This window comes from Juglans regia, chromosome 5, assembly GCF_001411555.2.
Source record: "Juglans regia cultivar Chandler chromosome 5, Walnut 2.0, whole genome shotgun sequence".
NCBI lineage: Eukaryota > Viridiplantae > Streptophyta > Magnoliopsida > Fagales > Juglandaceae > Juglans > Juglans regia.
Window position 1 is genome coordinate 3,910,930 of NC_049905.1, and position 13,517 is coordinate 3,924,446.

The 13,517-nt window shown below is 36.1% G+C and overlaps 1 protein-coding gene and 1 long non-coding RNA gene across 3 annotated transcripts; both read right to left on the minus strand.

Annotated features, from left to right (window-relative positions):
- Window positions 1-6,823: 6,823 nt before the first annotated feature.
- LOC108992482 (organelle RRM domain-containing protein 1, chloroplastic-like) lies at window positions 6,824-10,468 on the minus strand. 2 transcript variants are annotated; one of them, XR_001996331.2, is made up of 9 exons: window positions 10,017-10,452; window positions 9,840-9,937; window positions 9,462-9,669; window positions 9,229-9,326; window positions 9,073-9,138; window positions 8,045-8,131; window positions 7,655-7,723; window positions 7,463-7,550; window positions 6,824-7,249 (listed from the first exon to the last, which is right to left on the minus strand). XR_001996331.2 is itself a non-coding variant. In XM_018967067.2 (9 exons), exons 1-9 carry the CDS (start codon window positions 10,355-10,357, stop codon window positions 7,172-7,174), a joined length of 1,152 nt encoding a protein of 383 aa, XP_018822612.1. In that variant the 5' UTR covers window positions 10,358-10,468; the 3' UTR covers window positions 6,824-7,171. The 2 variants fall into 2 exon arrangements, 1 of the variants encoding a protein (XP_018822612.1); XM_018967067.2 differs by having other exon boundaries at window positions 7,463-7,569; window positions 10,017-10,468.
- A 2,394-nt stretch (window positions 10,469-12,862) lies between these two features.
- On the minus strand, window positions 12,863-13,279 carry LOC108992484. Its single transcript, XR_001996332.2, has 3 exons — window positions 13,237-13,279; window positions 13,011-13,091; window positions 12,863-12,897 (listed from the first exon to the last, which is right to left on the minus strand). It is a non-coding gene; the product is annotated as an uncharacterized LOC108992484 (long non-coding RNA).
- Between the last annotated feature and the right edge of the window lie 238 nt (window positions 13,280-13,517).

The following is a 13,517-nucleotide window of genomic DNA, read 5'->3' on the forward strand; positions in this document are numbered from 1 at the left end:
TCTCGGAGCCCCGAGTGTGCATATAGGAAAGACAACACAGAAAACCACTTTGTTTCCAAAGTGGGTGCACCAGAAACAGAAAAGTTGGTACCAACCCAAACAGAGGCCACAATTTTACACCCGTGGTAAGGTCAAAACGAAACAGAAACAGAAACAGAATGTTATGCCAGAGGTTTTCAGAAATCACATCAGATCATATCAGAGTACAGAAAATATTCAGAACAAAACAAAATCATATCACAACATAATTTATGCACAAAATTTCATATTCGCTCTTTTTTCAAAGTTCAGAAACAGAATGTCAAAAATAAGCTTATGTCTACACCAGTCATGACAGAAAATATTTTCTTCTTAAATAGAATCTCATGAGTAATGCAGAACAAATACTTGAGGTTGTTTTCAGATTTCTTTTCATAACAAAATATGCACATTTTTCAAAAAGGATCTCAGTTCATTTTATTTAATGCAAAGTCTAGCATAAAAACCCCGCTTACCTAGACTTCTTATCTTTTTAGAATTTTCCTAAAAATGTCGAGCAATTAACAATCGTCATCTATAAAATAATCAAGTATTTCCCGTAAATTTTCAATCAACCACTTATTTCGATATTTAATCCTAAACTTCTAAAATAACCTATTTAATTCCTCAAAATCTAAAATTCTCATAATTCCCAAAATACCCTGATTTTCCAAAAACCATCAATATCCACTTAAACAAATTTGTACCCAATAAGAATTTAATCAAGCAAGTATTAAAATAAATATAAAAATTAATAAAAATTAATATTCAAAATATTTAAAATATCAGCAACATTTTATAAATAAAAAGAATACATTGGTTACAAAAATTTCCATAAATTAAGTCTTGAAAAACTCCTCTCTTAAAAAAATAGGTTTGCTTCCTATAATTAAAAATATTATTAAAATACAAATATAATTTATTGAAACTTAAAAGCAAAACTCATTTAAACATAAACCCCAAAAATAAAACTTCTCACCCGAAAACATTAGGTTAAACCTACCTTCCATGAATATATATATATATATATATATATATATATATATATTAGGTCAAAACTAGTAAGTACCCAACCTAGGTTAAAACTATAATTCCATATCTAAATAATATGTAGTAAAAGTATTAATGTAATATCTCCCTTATTTGAAAACCAATCACACGGCAAAAACTGTGAAGGAAACAAAACGTGCATGGCAGGGCTTACCCAAGGAGAAAACACACGGCAGAGTGCGACTTACCGAGGGGCCAGGCAGACGGCAGTGATCACGGCGGAGCATTGGAAGCGAGAGAGAGAGAGCAATACGGTGAGGGAAACGGATAGTGAAGGAGAGACGGAGGACAATGGAACGAAAACTCAACCCGAAGGAGGAGCTGCGTAAGGTGTGGAGATGAAGATGGCTGTCCCAACAGCGTCGAACGTGTGGGAAGGAGTTGTGCAAGGAGCTGGGAGATGGACAGTGGCAACGTCAGCGGCTGGGTGGTAAAGACGAACTCAAGGTGGCCAAAACAAAGTGCTCTATTTTTGGGAAAAAAAAACAGAGGATTTTGACTTGGTGTAAGCGGTGGGTTGCTGTTTCCCGTGGCTGTGGCACGCGGTTCTAGTGGTTGGTCTTGGCGGATGCTTATGAGGGGTGGATGAACTAGACGACAACTATGTGGAGGTGCGGGGTGGCGCGGCAATGCATGGTGCGGGCTTCCTGTAAGCACGAGTTGCGTCGATCTCATATGGGCTGGGCACGGAGGTTGCTGGTGGCAGTTCCACAGTGCTCCCGTGGTTGACAAAAACAGATGCAGCTGTTGGGCTTCACTCGATGTGCAACATTGGCGGATGAAGGAAGGAGGGACGAGATTGAAACGGACGATGGTTTGTGGATGGAGATTTTGTGCGTGCGTGGGTGGAGAATGCCGTGGGAGTATTGCGGCAACTAGGCTTGGTAAACCAACATGCAGTACGTGCGTGGATATATATATATATATATATATTGGCGATGAAAAAAAAAAACCCTATAGATAAGAGAGACGTGTTTGCGGATGAAAGCTGAGTCGTGTGTGTGCATGCATGCCGTGGACGAGAGGAAAATTTACGGGAATTAAGAAATAAAGACGGAAAGAGAAGAAAACAAAATAAAACATGCGGGAAAAAAATAAACGTGTGAAGAAAAATAAAATAAAATAGAATAAACTAAAACAAAATAAAATAAATTGAGCTTAATTGGGTTCGAGTGTTACACCTAAAGCATGCCAATGATAAATATTCAGCAAATAATTACATGATGGAGAGCAATACAGCAACAAATACATTATGACAAAAAGTATATGTTGGGAAATTCCAACAAGCATTAACAAGCTGTAATTCAACGCAAGGGAGGGAACTTGGAAAACAGTGCAAAAGTAGGAAAATTCTTAATACCTCATTGCAACCAAAAAATAGTGTGAATAAGGGTGAAATCCCCACATCATAACTTAATATTGTAGTAGTAAAAACAAGGGATTTACAACATTAATTACACAACATAAATAATAATTGGAAAGTCAGTGAAGGTTCTACCGAAAAATGACACATAATCACAACTTCACTGGGCTCTCAACCTCATCACAACTACAAAAATCATCCCAACACTTCATAGGGCACTCAACCACATTACACTATACAAATCATCTCAACACTCAAAAAGACACAAGGCCACATCACACACAATAGAGCATCAACAATAGGTTCACAAGGCAACTCAACTCACAAGTCGAACAACACCATTTCATAAGCATAATCAGATAGCCGCTTACAACACGGAAGGAAAAATTTATGGATGATCACAAATGTCCTAAACACCGCTACTTCTTGTGGTTGTTAACGTCAACTGGAGGTAAAGTGATCTCTTAGGTGGTTGTGGGTGTCTCAGGAGGATAGAGAAACTGTCTGTGTATGATGTGTTTTCGAGGGAGAGAGAGAGAGAGAGAGAGAGAGAGAATGAAAAGGACAAAGAGTGATGGGGACAAAGGGGGAAGGGAGGGAAAGTGAGAGACGACAAAGGAGGAGAAGCTGGCTGGCAAGAGCTGATAGGGGTAGCTAGCGAAAGAGAGGGAGGCAAAAAGATGTAGAGACATAGAGGGAGAAAAGGAGAATGCAAGGAAGAGAGAGAGTGTGTGGGTAGATAGAGACCGAGAGTCTAGAGAGGGAGGAGCCCATCGTTGGAGGGAAACGGAGCACGATTGAGGTTAGGCTTTTCGAACCCTAACGTTGTGAGCCTTGAGATCGAGAAGAGGGAAGGATCATTGACACTTACCATGACCTTAGGTCGAATGGCGGATTGCAGTGCCTAACAATTGTAGATGAGGGAAGAAAAAGAAAGGGCGAGAAAGGGAGGAGAGAAATCAGAGGGAGGGAGAATGAGACTGAGAGATGAGAGGGAGACAGAGAGAGATACCGTTAGAGGTCGGGGGTTTTCAGCCCATTTATAGGCCGAGGAGCCCCTTCACGGGTAGTAAAGTTTTGGCTTTGGTTGGGGGAGGTGGGCAGTGCTGCCATTCGGTACAAGTGTATTTGTGCGGTTGGTGTGCAAAAAGGCACATAAAGGTCATGGGACAGGGAGAGGCCAATAGGAAGGGAAGGAAGAAAGAGAGAGAGCGGAAAGGAAAGAGAGAAGGGAAAAAGAATTAGAGTTTGTGTTTATTGGTCAAATGATGTCATTTTGATGGTGGGCTTGGGCCTTAGTTGCATGTTGGGTTTCACATAATATTGTTAGTGAAATACATAATAATATAATAAAAATTACAATGAAATTAATATTAAAATGAAACCAGTTTGGACTGAGGCATGAAAATCTCAATCTCTTTAAGGAGATCATTCAAGCTATTTGAGGTATACAAAGTTTCAAAATGAATCGGTGCAGCAAAACTCTTGACTTGACTCCTCTAAGATATATATATAAAAGCTCAAGTAATAATCGTATAGTTTGAACCAACTTTATACAAATGATTGAGCTCAAAGTTCTACCAAAAGAACATATCTCTTTTATATAGAAATACTCTCAAAATTATCTAAGTATATCTTCTTCTTTTTTTTCTTTCTACCGATTTTTTTCTCTATATTGTATAGAAAAACAGCACCACCCTCAAATGAAAAATCGACACGAGACGGACGCCACTCTCTCAAAAAATTAAACCATTCAAATAAAAACTCAGTCGTTTTTCATCCGACAAGTACTGTGCAATTAATGAAAAAATAAATTGACAATGCAAAAAGTCGACGTTTTACAAAGGAAACGGCAAAATAGGCCATCAAGAGTACTAACGGCATAAAAAGTTAAAAACCGATTGCAGTAACTTATTGGACCATTAAGTAAGAGCCAGTAAGAAATTAAGGGATAAATTTAAAGAGAAAAGATTCAAACATACAAGCAACGACGTACAAATTAACGGTAATGAGAAATAATAAGTACTATTTATTAAAAAAAAAATACCAACAAATATATATGAATCTAAATAGTATTTCATGTATCTAACTTCAAGTATCCTCATATTTTTGGTTTCAAAGGTTCTCTTTTACTAAAACAATATTGTCTATGGTATAACTTTAGTTGTTATCTATTCTTTTATTTCATTTTTACAAGTTTTTTTTACAATTGTTTTTTCTAAATAGATCTAGGGCGATTATGTAAAGATTTGAAATTCAATTAAAAGAAAATTAATTATTTTTAATGAGGTAGCACCATCACATTGGTTGATTGTAAAATAAGATTAATGTAGATGACCCAAGAAAAAAAAAAAAACGCAAAAGAGGGCCAAGCAAGATTTGGATTATACTCTAAAAGAATTAATCAATGATATAATAATTAGAGTTGTAAAATTGAAACGATTATAAAAAAATAAGAACTTTTCATTTCTAAACGACATGAGATTTCATATATCATCCGTACCATTATCACTTGGTATGGAATATCGCATATATATATAAAAATATTATATATATATATATATATATAATATAAAGTTCCTAACTAAACTAATCAGAAACTAATGTAAACATTCAAAGACTGCGAATTACTATGTAGAAAAAGAAATATTCTGCAAGCTTTGTTTGGGTAAAAGTTTTCTAATATGATCTATAAGCAAACAAATTGTCTTTTTTTTCTTTGCAGTACTGTCGCGGCAACGTGTTTGCTATCTAGTTTCAGGAGTCCCCAACTTCTTTGGTATACCCTGTCCAGTACTCCATCAAAATCATACACTGGTTTTTTAAGGTTTATTTTCTTTTTTATTATTAATTTTATAAGTTCAACCAATTAACTAATTGACAATGTCTCGAGAATTGTTGAAGGAATTGTGCAGTTGTACAAAACGAAGAAGATTCATGTCCAGAACAATGAACTTCTTTCGATCTCAGGTGTAAAGTGATGTCAGAATCACGTGTCAAGAACGGGATTTTCGAGTTTGTTTCTAAGATGCTTGAAATGAATCGACAATTTTTATGGACCAGAGATAGAAATGCAAGGAACATATTTATGATTGCTGTCTTGCATTGTCAAGAAAAATCTTTAGCATTCTATACGGGATAGATACGATGATGAACTAGTACTCCTTGACTAAATGTTTACTAACATGTTGTATATGGCAGGGATGATAGAAGATTCCACTAAAATCTCAGGGACAGCTAATTTACAAATGCAAAGAGAGTTACAATGGTTCAAGGTCCTCTCTCTCTCTCTCTCTCTCTCCATGTCATTGGCCTAGCAGCATCCTTAATTTGTGCACCTCCTTGTTGGCCTCCTCTTTCTTCGAGTAAGTCTACATTAATTTTCAGCTTCATGGTACAGTGAAAGAAACACCAATGTCACATTGAACATCTATTACATGCAGGTGAAGCATCATAATTCTTCCAATGCAAAATCCTGCTGCATGCGGTCCGATTCTTCTTGTTCCAAATTGGGACAGCTAGCCATGTTGGCATTTCTGATCTTGAACAATATTATGACAGTTAAAAGCATGAAATAAAAGATTGCGAGACCTTTTCTATCTTTATATTTTGATCGGGCCGTAGAAGGCTGAGGCTGAGGTACAGAGATATATTATAAGGATTAATGGTCTTATAGAATATCAATTCCAGTCTTTTTCTATATCTATGTACATGTCTGAAATATATATCTAGCACCATATGATTTTCAATATTGGATCAGCTAACGATTTTAACATGGACTAGGTAGATTAATCATAATTTGGAAGCAGCATTGACCTTGTTATATTAGAGAGAATTGTCCATCCAAGGCTAAGGAAAGTACCAACTAGGATGGTTTAAGTCCCCAACAATTGTTCACGAAGAACCACGAAAACATGGGAGAGAAATGGATGAAGAACACAGCGTAGTCATGTATGATGGTGGGTGCTCTCATTGTTACGATTATGTTTGCAGCCGTCTTTACTCTTCCGGATGATAACAACGAAAATACGGGCTTGCCAAAGTCCTTCAACAAAAAATTGTTCAGGGTCTTTATGATATCTGATGCCCCTTGTCCTTTTTTTGTCCTCAACTTCAATCTTGATGTTTTTTAGAATCCTTACATCTCGTAATTCAGAAGATGATTTTCTTGAATATTTGCCGAGGTAGATGATAATAGACATTTTCATCCTCTTTTGCTCTATTGCGACCATGATGATAACCTTTTCCCGTGCTCTTTTAATCATCCTACATGAGCAATTACATATTGCAATTCCTCTTATTTGTTTGGCTCGTGTTCCAGTCACCTTCTTCGTATGGATTCAGTTCCCCATTCTTAGAGATATGATCACTTCAACCTATGGGACAGGCATCTTCGACAGGAAAATAAAATGTTAATTAACGTAATTGATCCACTGTATAATTATGGTGCTAATACGGAGTAACTATGGCCCGGGATTGATGGAAGTCCTTCCATCAATTTCAATGCAAAAAGAAATTGTTCGATGCATTCTATAAAAACTAGTTTCATGTGGATGTGGCAGAGAGAGAGAGAGAGAGAGAGAGAGAGGCTGCATTCCGTAACATGCACCACTAGTGCTTTACTCGAAAGAAGATTTCTTAGGTGGCGGCTGGTTTGCAGGATAGTCCAACACTTTGAGGGCAATAGCCTGAAACTTTTGAGGGCCGTCTGTCTCTCTGTCTCTATCTGTGGGATTATTCCTATCTTGGACGGCTCCTGCTGTATCTCGGTGGATTGGTCTTGGCAACATCAACAACAATCATCCAGCCATTAATGATCTGCAAGGACCAGCAACCAAAAGACAGCCTTTCTATTATTGAGAGTTTTTTAAATGGTTTTATCTATAATTATGAACCAAAACTGATGTGAAACCAAACCATTTTTGGGTATTAAACACGAGAAATACAAGGAAGATTCAAATGAAAAAAATATATATGTATGTATAAATATATATAAGAAAAGCGGAGGGGGGAAGATGCCAGCGAACTAACCTTGCCATTCATCTCTTTGAGTGCTGTACTAGCAGCTTCCTCTGTAGTGTACTCTATGAATGCATAACCTTTGGACCTTTTAGAAATTCTGTCCATTATAATTTTTACTGTTGAGAAAGCATTACACCAGTATAAGCATACCGATCCAAGGAATTGAAATGCTGATTTTATGAGCACAAAATTGCAACCTACCTTCAACAAGCTCGCCAAAGCCTTCAAATGCTGTTCGTAAGGTTTTCTCAGATGTATAGAATGACAGGCCTGTTTATTGAAAGAGATTGCCAAGCAATGTCGTTAGCGATCGAACAAGAAAAGAGGGAGAAATGAAGTTACTGGTGCATAAGAAATTTTTTTTTATCTCATGAATAGAAACGAATAAATGCTTCCATAATGGGAAACCTTATTGTATTTGAAGCTATTTTGCGAGATTTAAGTCATAATTTAAACTCAGAAAGGCATACTTCAACAAAAAAATATTCAAAAAGAAGCATGTATGCTCAATAAATTAATAAGAGGTCTTTTGCTTCTTGAATCACTCTTACAAGCAAAGAATCCATAAGTCAAGTCCAAGCTGCAACATACCGGTAATAAATAGTTTCTTTGTTTTTATAGGGGATGTTTGACTTGCTTCTGAAGAATCTGCCTCAGCCATAGAACTCTGTAAATTTCCTGCAAAATAAACCTTGTTTACTCTACAATGGAAACATCTGGCAGTGGTCAACTTTAGATCAAATCTAAATTACAGACTATTCTTTTTTGTTATGTATTGGTAATGGTGGAATGACAAATTATTCATTGCAAATTGGCTTCCTAATAAAAAAAGCAAGATTTATTACTTCAATAGCTTAAGTACAACAAATAAATGCTATATAATCTCAGTTATTAAATAATCAATTGCAAAGTTTCCTCTGAGATAAGATTAAAGAGTAATGTCATCTTCCACTTCAAATTGGAGATCCTCTCCAAAGGGATTAAATCATACTTAAGCAAACTAACAAAACCATGATAAAATATGAATCCATGAACACTCTAGCACCCGGTAATATGGCAATAATTAAGTTATTATTTTCAAAATCAGCTTCCCTTGCAAAGACATTGAACATCTCTCTTCCTCAATACATCTCCAAGACTTCCAGCAGCTTAGCTAGCAAGACAATTATCGGATTGGCTACACTCACCTCTTTCTTACCCCCAACATCATATAACTTTCAAATCTGGCTATGTTTTATATCTAAATTATTTAATAAGTAGTGCTACAAGTACGCACCATTTTATGCACAATATTATACGTACCGAGTAACGGCCTCATTTTATGAGTTTTTTTTTTTTAATTTGAATTTCAAATTTCGAATTTTAAAATTTTCAGCATTTTTAGTAGCTGACATATCAGCACGTATAGTTATGTAAGTAAAATTATAAGTATATAGAGCATTTTCCTTATTTAATATATCTCAAAGGTCAAGATATCACCATATACAACCACGCTCAAACAGATAAGTTAAGTTCGAAGCTAGTAAAGACATAGAGGATATGATACCTGCATTGAAATAACAATCAGAAATAGATATTATATGGAAGTGGATGTATTTTTACCACACAAGGGGACAAACCTCCATAATCCTTATTCTCTGACTCAAAATTTTTATCTGGCAGTACAGATAATACACCTGGTATACCTGCACATTTGGAAGCATTTGTCCTCAACCTTCGAAATGCATCAAAATGGAAATTGTGATAAAAATAAATAAATAAATGAATACACTAACCAGCTAGTTCCCTTGCACTTTCATCATCAAGCTCACAACAGAACCCAAAGTTTGACAGCCAAGAAACGTGATATATACACATTTGAGCATCCTTCTCACTACAAAATTACATTCCATTTTCAGGGTTAAGAAAAACTAGGTGATCAAAGGAAGAATATCAAATTGATGTTATGTTCGAAACGTTACAACAAAATGGAACAGGAAAACAAACACTCAAAATCTTGTTTTCTTACTTCCCCAACACCTTGGTCAGTGCTTGAGCATAATAATCAACCATTTGTGCCTTTGTAACAACTCCAACCCCCGGCTTGTCCATCCGAACAAGCCAGTGATTGGTACTCGCCACAGGAAACAACCGAGTACTTCCTGTTAGTGAGCTGTATGTCTTTTTAACAGCACTATAATCCGGGTCGGGCCTAACCGATAAAACCTCAGGTAGACCTACAGGACATTCGCCGCACATAAGTAGCAATGAAAACGTCTTTCACAACTTCTCCCCAAACATAAAATCTGAAGGACCAATATGGTGCAGAATTGAATCACAACCAGATGATTCATTCTGCTGCAAACTAGAATCATATCAAAGAAAGCGTAAAAGAACAGAAACTTACGGGCGAGCTCGCGGGAAGTATCTTCGTCAATGTCACAGCAGAAGCCGAAGGGGGAATCACAAGAAGCATGATATATACACATCTGAGCATCCTTCTCCCTGCTCAAACCACAACCAAAGCATAATTCAGACCAAAAGCAAACATTTTTATCTGAAAATTAAAACGAAACATACCCACCTGCCCAATACTCTTGCTAAGGTATTAACGTAATAGTTAATAACTTCTGGTTTGGAATTGACCCCTTGTGGAGGAGCCTCCATGAGCACCATCCAGTGGTGGTTGTCACTGGGAGTCAGAAATGTCTTTGTAGTTGAAGTTAAAGTCGCACTTGGTGTGGAAGAGAAACATATAAAAGAAATGAAAGAAGAAGAAGAAAAAGAGAGATGAAGGTGGTTTCTTCTGTTCGGCGGATTGGGAAATTTGATGTTTGCAGTGGGATTTTGGGGTTGGCTTTTGTGGGCTTTTCTTTGGAATATATGAGGTGTTATGGTTGCGGCTGAGGGCGAGAGAACTTCCATGGCCGCTGTTATGGTTTATTGGTAAGGCAATCGGCTTTTCTGCCTTTTTATCTCTGTAGACTCTGCCCGTCTTGCTGATATTTCTAGGCGCTCGAAACTTGTCGGGTAAATGGCGAATCGGCGGTGTTCGAGTCCTTTAAATTCGGGTAGGTTGGCTTCGGGTGGGTTCACATCGGGTTCAACGGTTCAACCAATTATTTACTATTTACTATTTTTTTATTTTATTTTATTTTTAGGCGGTCCTACTCCTACGCTGTGAGCTCCTGCTAGTGGATTTAGTATGAGTTTTTTTTTTTTATGTATTTTTTTAACACATTTAAATATATTTTAAAAAATAAAAATATTCAAAATATTATTAAAAACATATTTACTTAATCATTAAGTAAAAAAAATAAAAAATAAAATAAAAAACTCAACTGTTGAAACTAGCGGTAGAAATTAGCGGCATAGTAGTATTTTCTTATATTCTTTAAAAAAAATTAGAAACATGAAAAATAATTGAATTAATTTTCTCCCTATTTAGCATTCAAAATTTCTAATCGATTTATATCACATTTTTTTTCATCTTAAGATTAAATCAATTCTTTAAAAGATAAGAGAATATTTGCGAATTCAAAACTCTTTTTGAAAAAGACAAATTTTCTGTCTCGTAAAAAGCCTCTAGCTATGATATTCTCCGGAAGAGAATGAGGCATCGGCTTCTTCCTCATTCTCTCACATTCCCTCCTTTCTCCATCTAACTCACTTTGTCTATCAATATAGTTTTCTTTTCTGAAATTATTTTATTTTATTCAAGGTTGAAAAAGATAGATCTGTAGTTTTTCAACAATTCTCGAGAGATGCGCAACACAAGGAACCTCCTAGGCTATAATTTTTTTGGAGGATAGTGACGGTTTTGTGAAAATCACTACGCGTGGTCCTCAAGCACCACTCAAAACTGCACATGGTCCGCACGTGCCACCCCTTTGGCAAATTTTCTCGCCATACATGCCGAATCACTGAAATCACCACTATTAGATCTTTCTAATTTGACTTTTGTGGCTGAAAAAATATAAACGTGTTTCCTTCACGTGCCGTCACAGATTCTCAAGTGCTAATAACAGACTTTCTATTGATTCCACACCAGCAATAAATCCTTGTGCTTTCCCCTGTAAAAACAATCGAGGATGCAAAGCAATGGGGTTGTTGCCACCAATGGATAAAGGCACATTAGTTTTTATAATGAAATGTTGACTGCATTTGAATCAATAAATAACTTCATGATATATCATACAAAAATTACTAAGAAAAAGGGAAAAAAATGGGACTAATCATCGATTTTCTAGGTGTACCCTACTGTAAACACAAAACTCACCCATAAGTCATGCTTAATTTGATTTTCACTGACACCAGGTTGAGGTGTCTGACTCATTTTTTACGATTGAGTTCAAAACTTGTTTAACAAAGTATAAAACGGGAATTTTTTTTTTTTTTATAACTGTTGATGACCGGACCAGCTTGCGCGCACCTTAACTAATCTCATGGAACCCTGAAGTTAATGATCAGGTAAACTTCCAGTAGCTCTAAGGGGGCTCGAACTGGTGATCATTAGGGAGCAAATCCAAAGTCGGACCAGCTGAGCTACCCCTCAGGGTTAGAGTATAAAACGGGATCTTCTAGACCAAATGTGACACTTTTTAGAAAAATAGCACTACTCCTTCTATCACAAGTTTCAGTAGCCTATCCCAATTTATGAAAGATGCTTTTTGGTGGAAATACCAATTAATGGGAAATATACCCATATATATGGACGGCAAGGTAATAGGATCATAGGTATGTTTCAAATCTGATTGGTTGAACTTGATGCTTTGGAAATGATAGCATAAGTCTGCATATTAAGATTTTGATGAGCAAAATGGAAATACTGTTTGAATTGAATGGTGAATTGAAAAAAAAATAAAAGAAATCAAATATTATATCAAGTACTATTATGAAAATAATTGACTTTCAATACTTACAGCAAGTCATACAAGGACAACAATAACTTTAAATGAGGCACTCAGATATGGCACCTGCATTGTGGCAGTGCTGCATTATTACTACTAGCTAGTGAAATGTATCCAGAATTGAAATTCATGAACCAAACTAAGAAGTTATATCTTTTGCTTTCTTTGCCATAATGGCCTAGTTGGCTGACTCAATCTCATAAAGGCCGAATCGAACTTTAAAAGAAAGATGAATATCAATGATGATTGTTCTGACCATTGAATCTTTGAAAAAAAGAAACGACGTCCTATTTTGCTGCATGCACATGAAACTCTTAAGAGCATTGAAGGTTTTCAAAATATATTCAAACTTAAATTGTACCAAAACTTAATATGTAAGGAAATGTGTATACACACACATACTGATACGTCCAAAATCATTGAGACTAGAAGAGTGCCTGCAAACCTACTTAGTTTTTTCATAGAAAATTTGCCTTCATGATATATAGAACTAAATAACAAATTCATCAAGTTCATACATGCCCATGCTGCCCAAGCAAGGCCGTCAAATAATGCCTGCACGGCCAAAATCACCGTTGGTGTTTTTTTTTTTTTTTTTTTTTAATTTTGTTGGGGGGTGTATTTGAGCAGGGCGGATTGAAAAAAAAAAACATTAGAAGGTGACTTACATAAGCTATTGAAGCAAGTAAACCCATGCACAATATCACCTTCTCTCCAACCAATGGATTGATTACTGGAAGCACCAACATCTGGAAGCAAACCACAAAACCGAATATTTTTTTGCACACAAGCAGAGGATTTAGAGAGAGAAATCTGGCATAAGCGAAAAACATCACAATACTTCAAAAAGGGAAACAAATGGAAAATTTAAGCTCCATAGTAGACTCTACGTACCTGAGACACAATCGAACCAATTCCAACCATCATCAGAATTTCAAGATTGATTCTTGTCAAAACCAAAAGCAGCCTTCAGATGGTACTGCACAGGTATTTGCATCACAGTCAAATCATTGAGTCAAAAAGAAATCAGGAATTGTTTCACAAATTATCATTATTCAATTGCATGGATTGGTTGGAATGTACAACTACACTTATGAGCAGATTAAAGGACTATCTTGTGCTATAACATAAATTTGGAAAGCCTTTTGCTAGGTATTCCATCCAAAGTCTGGAAC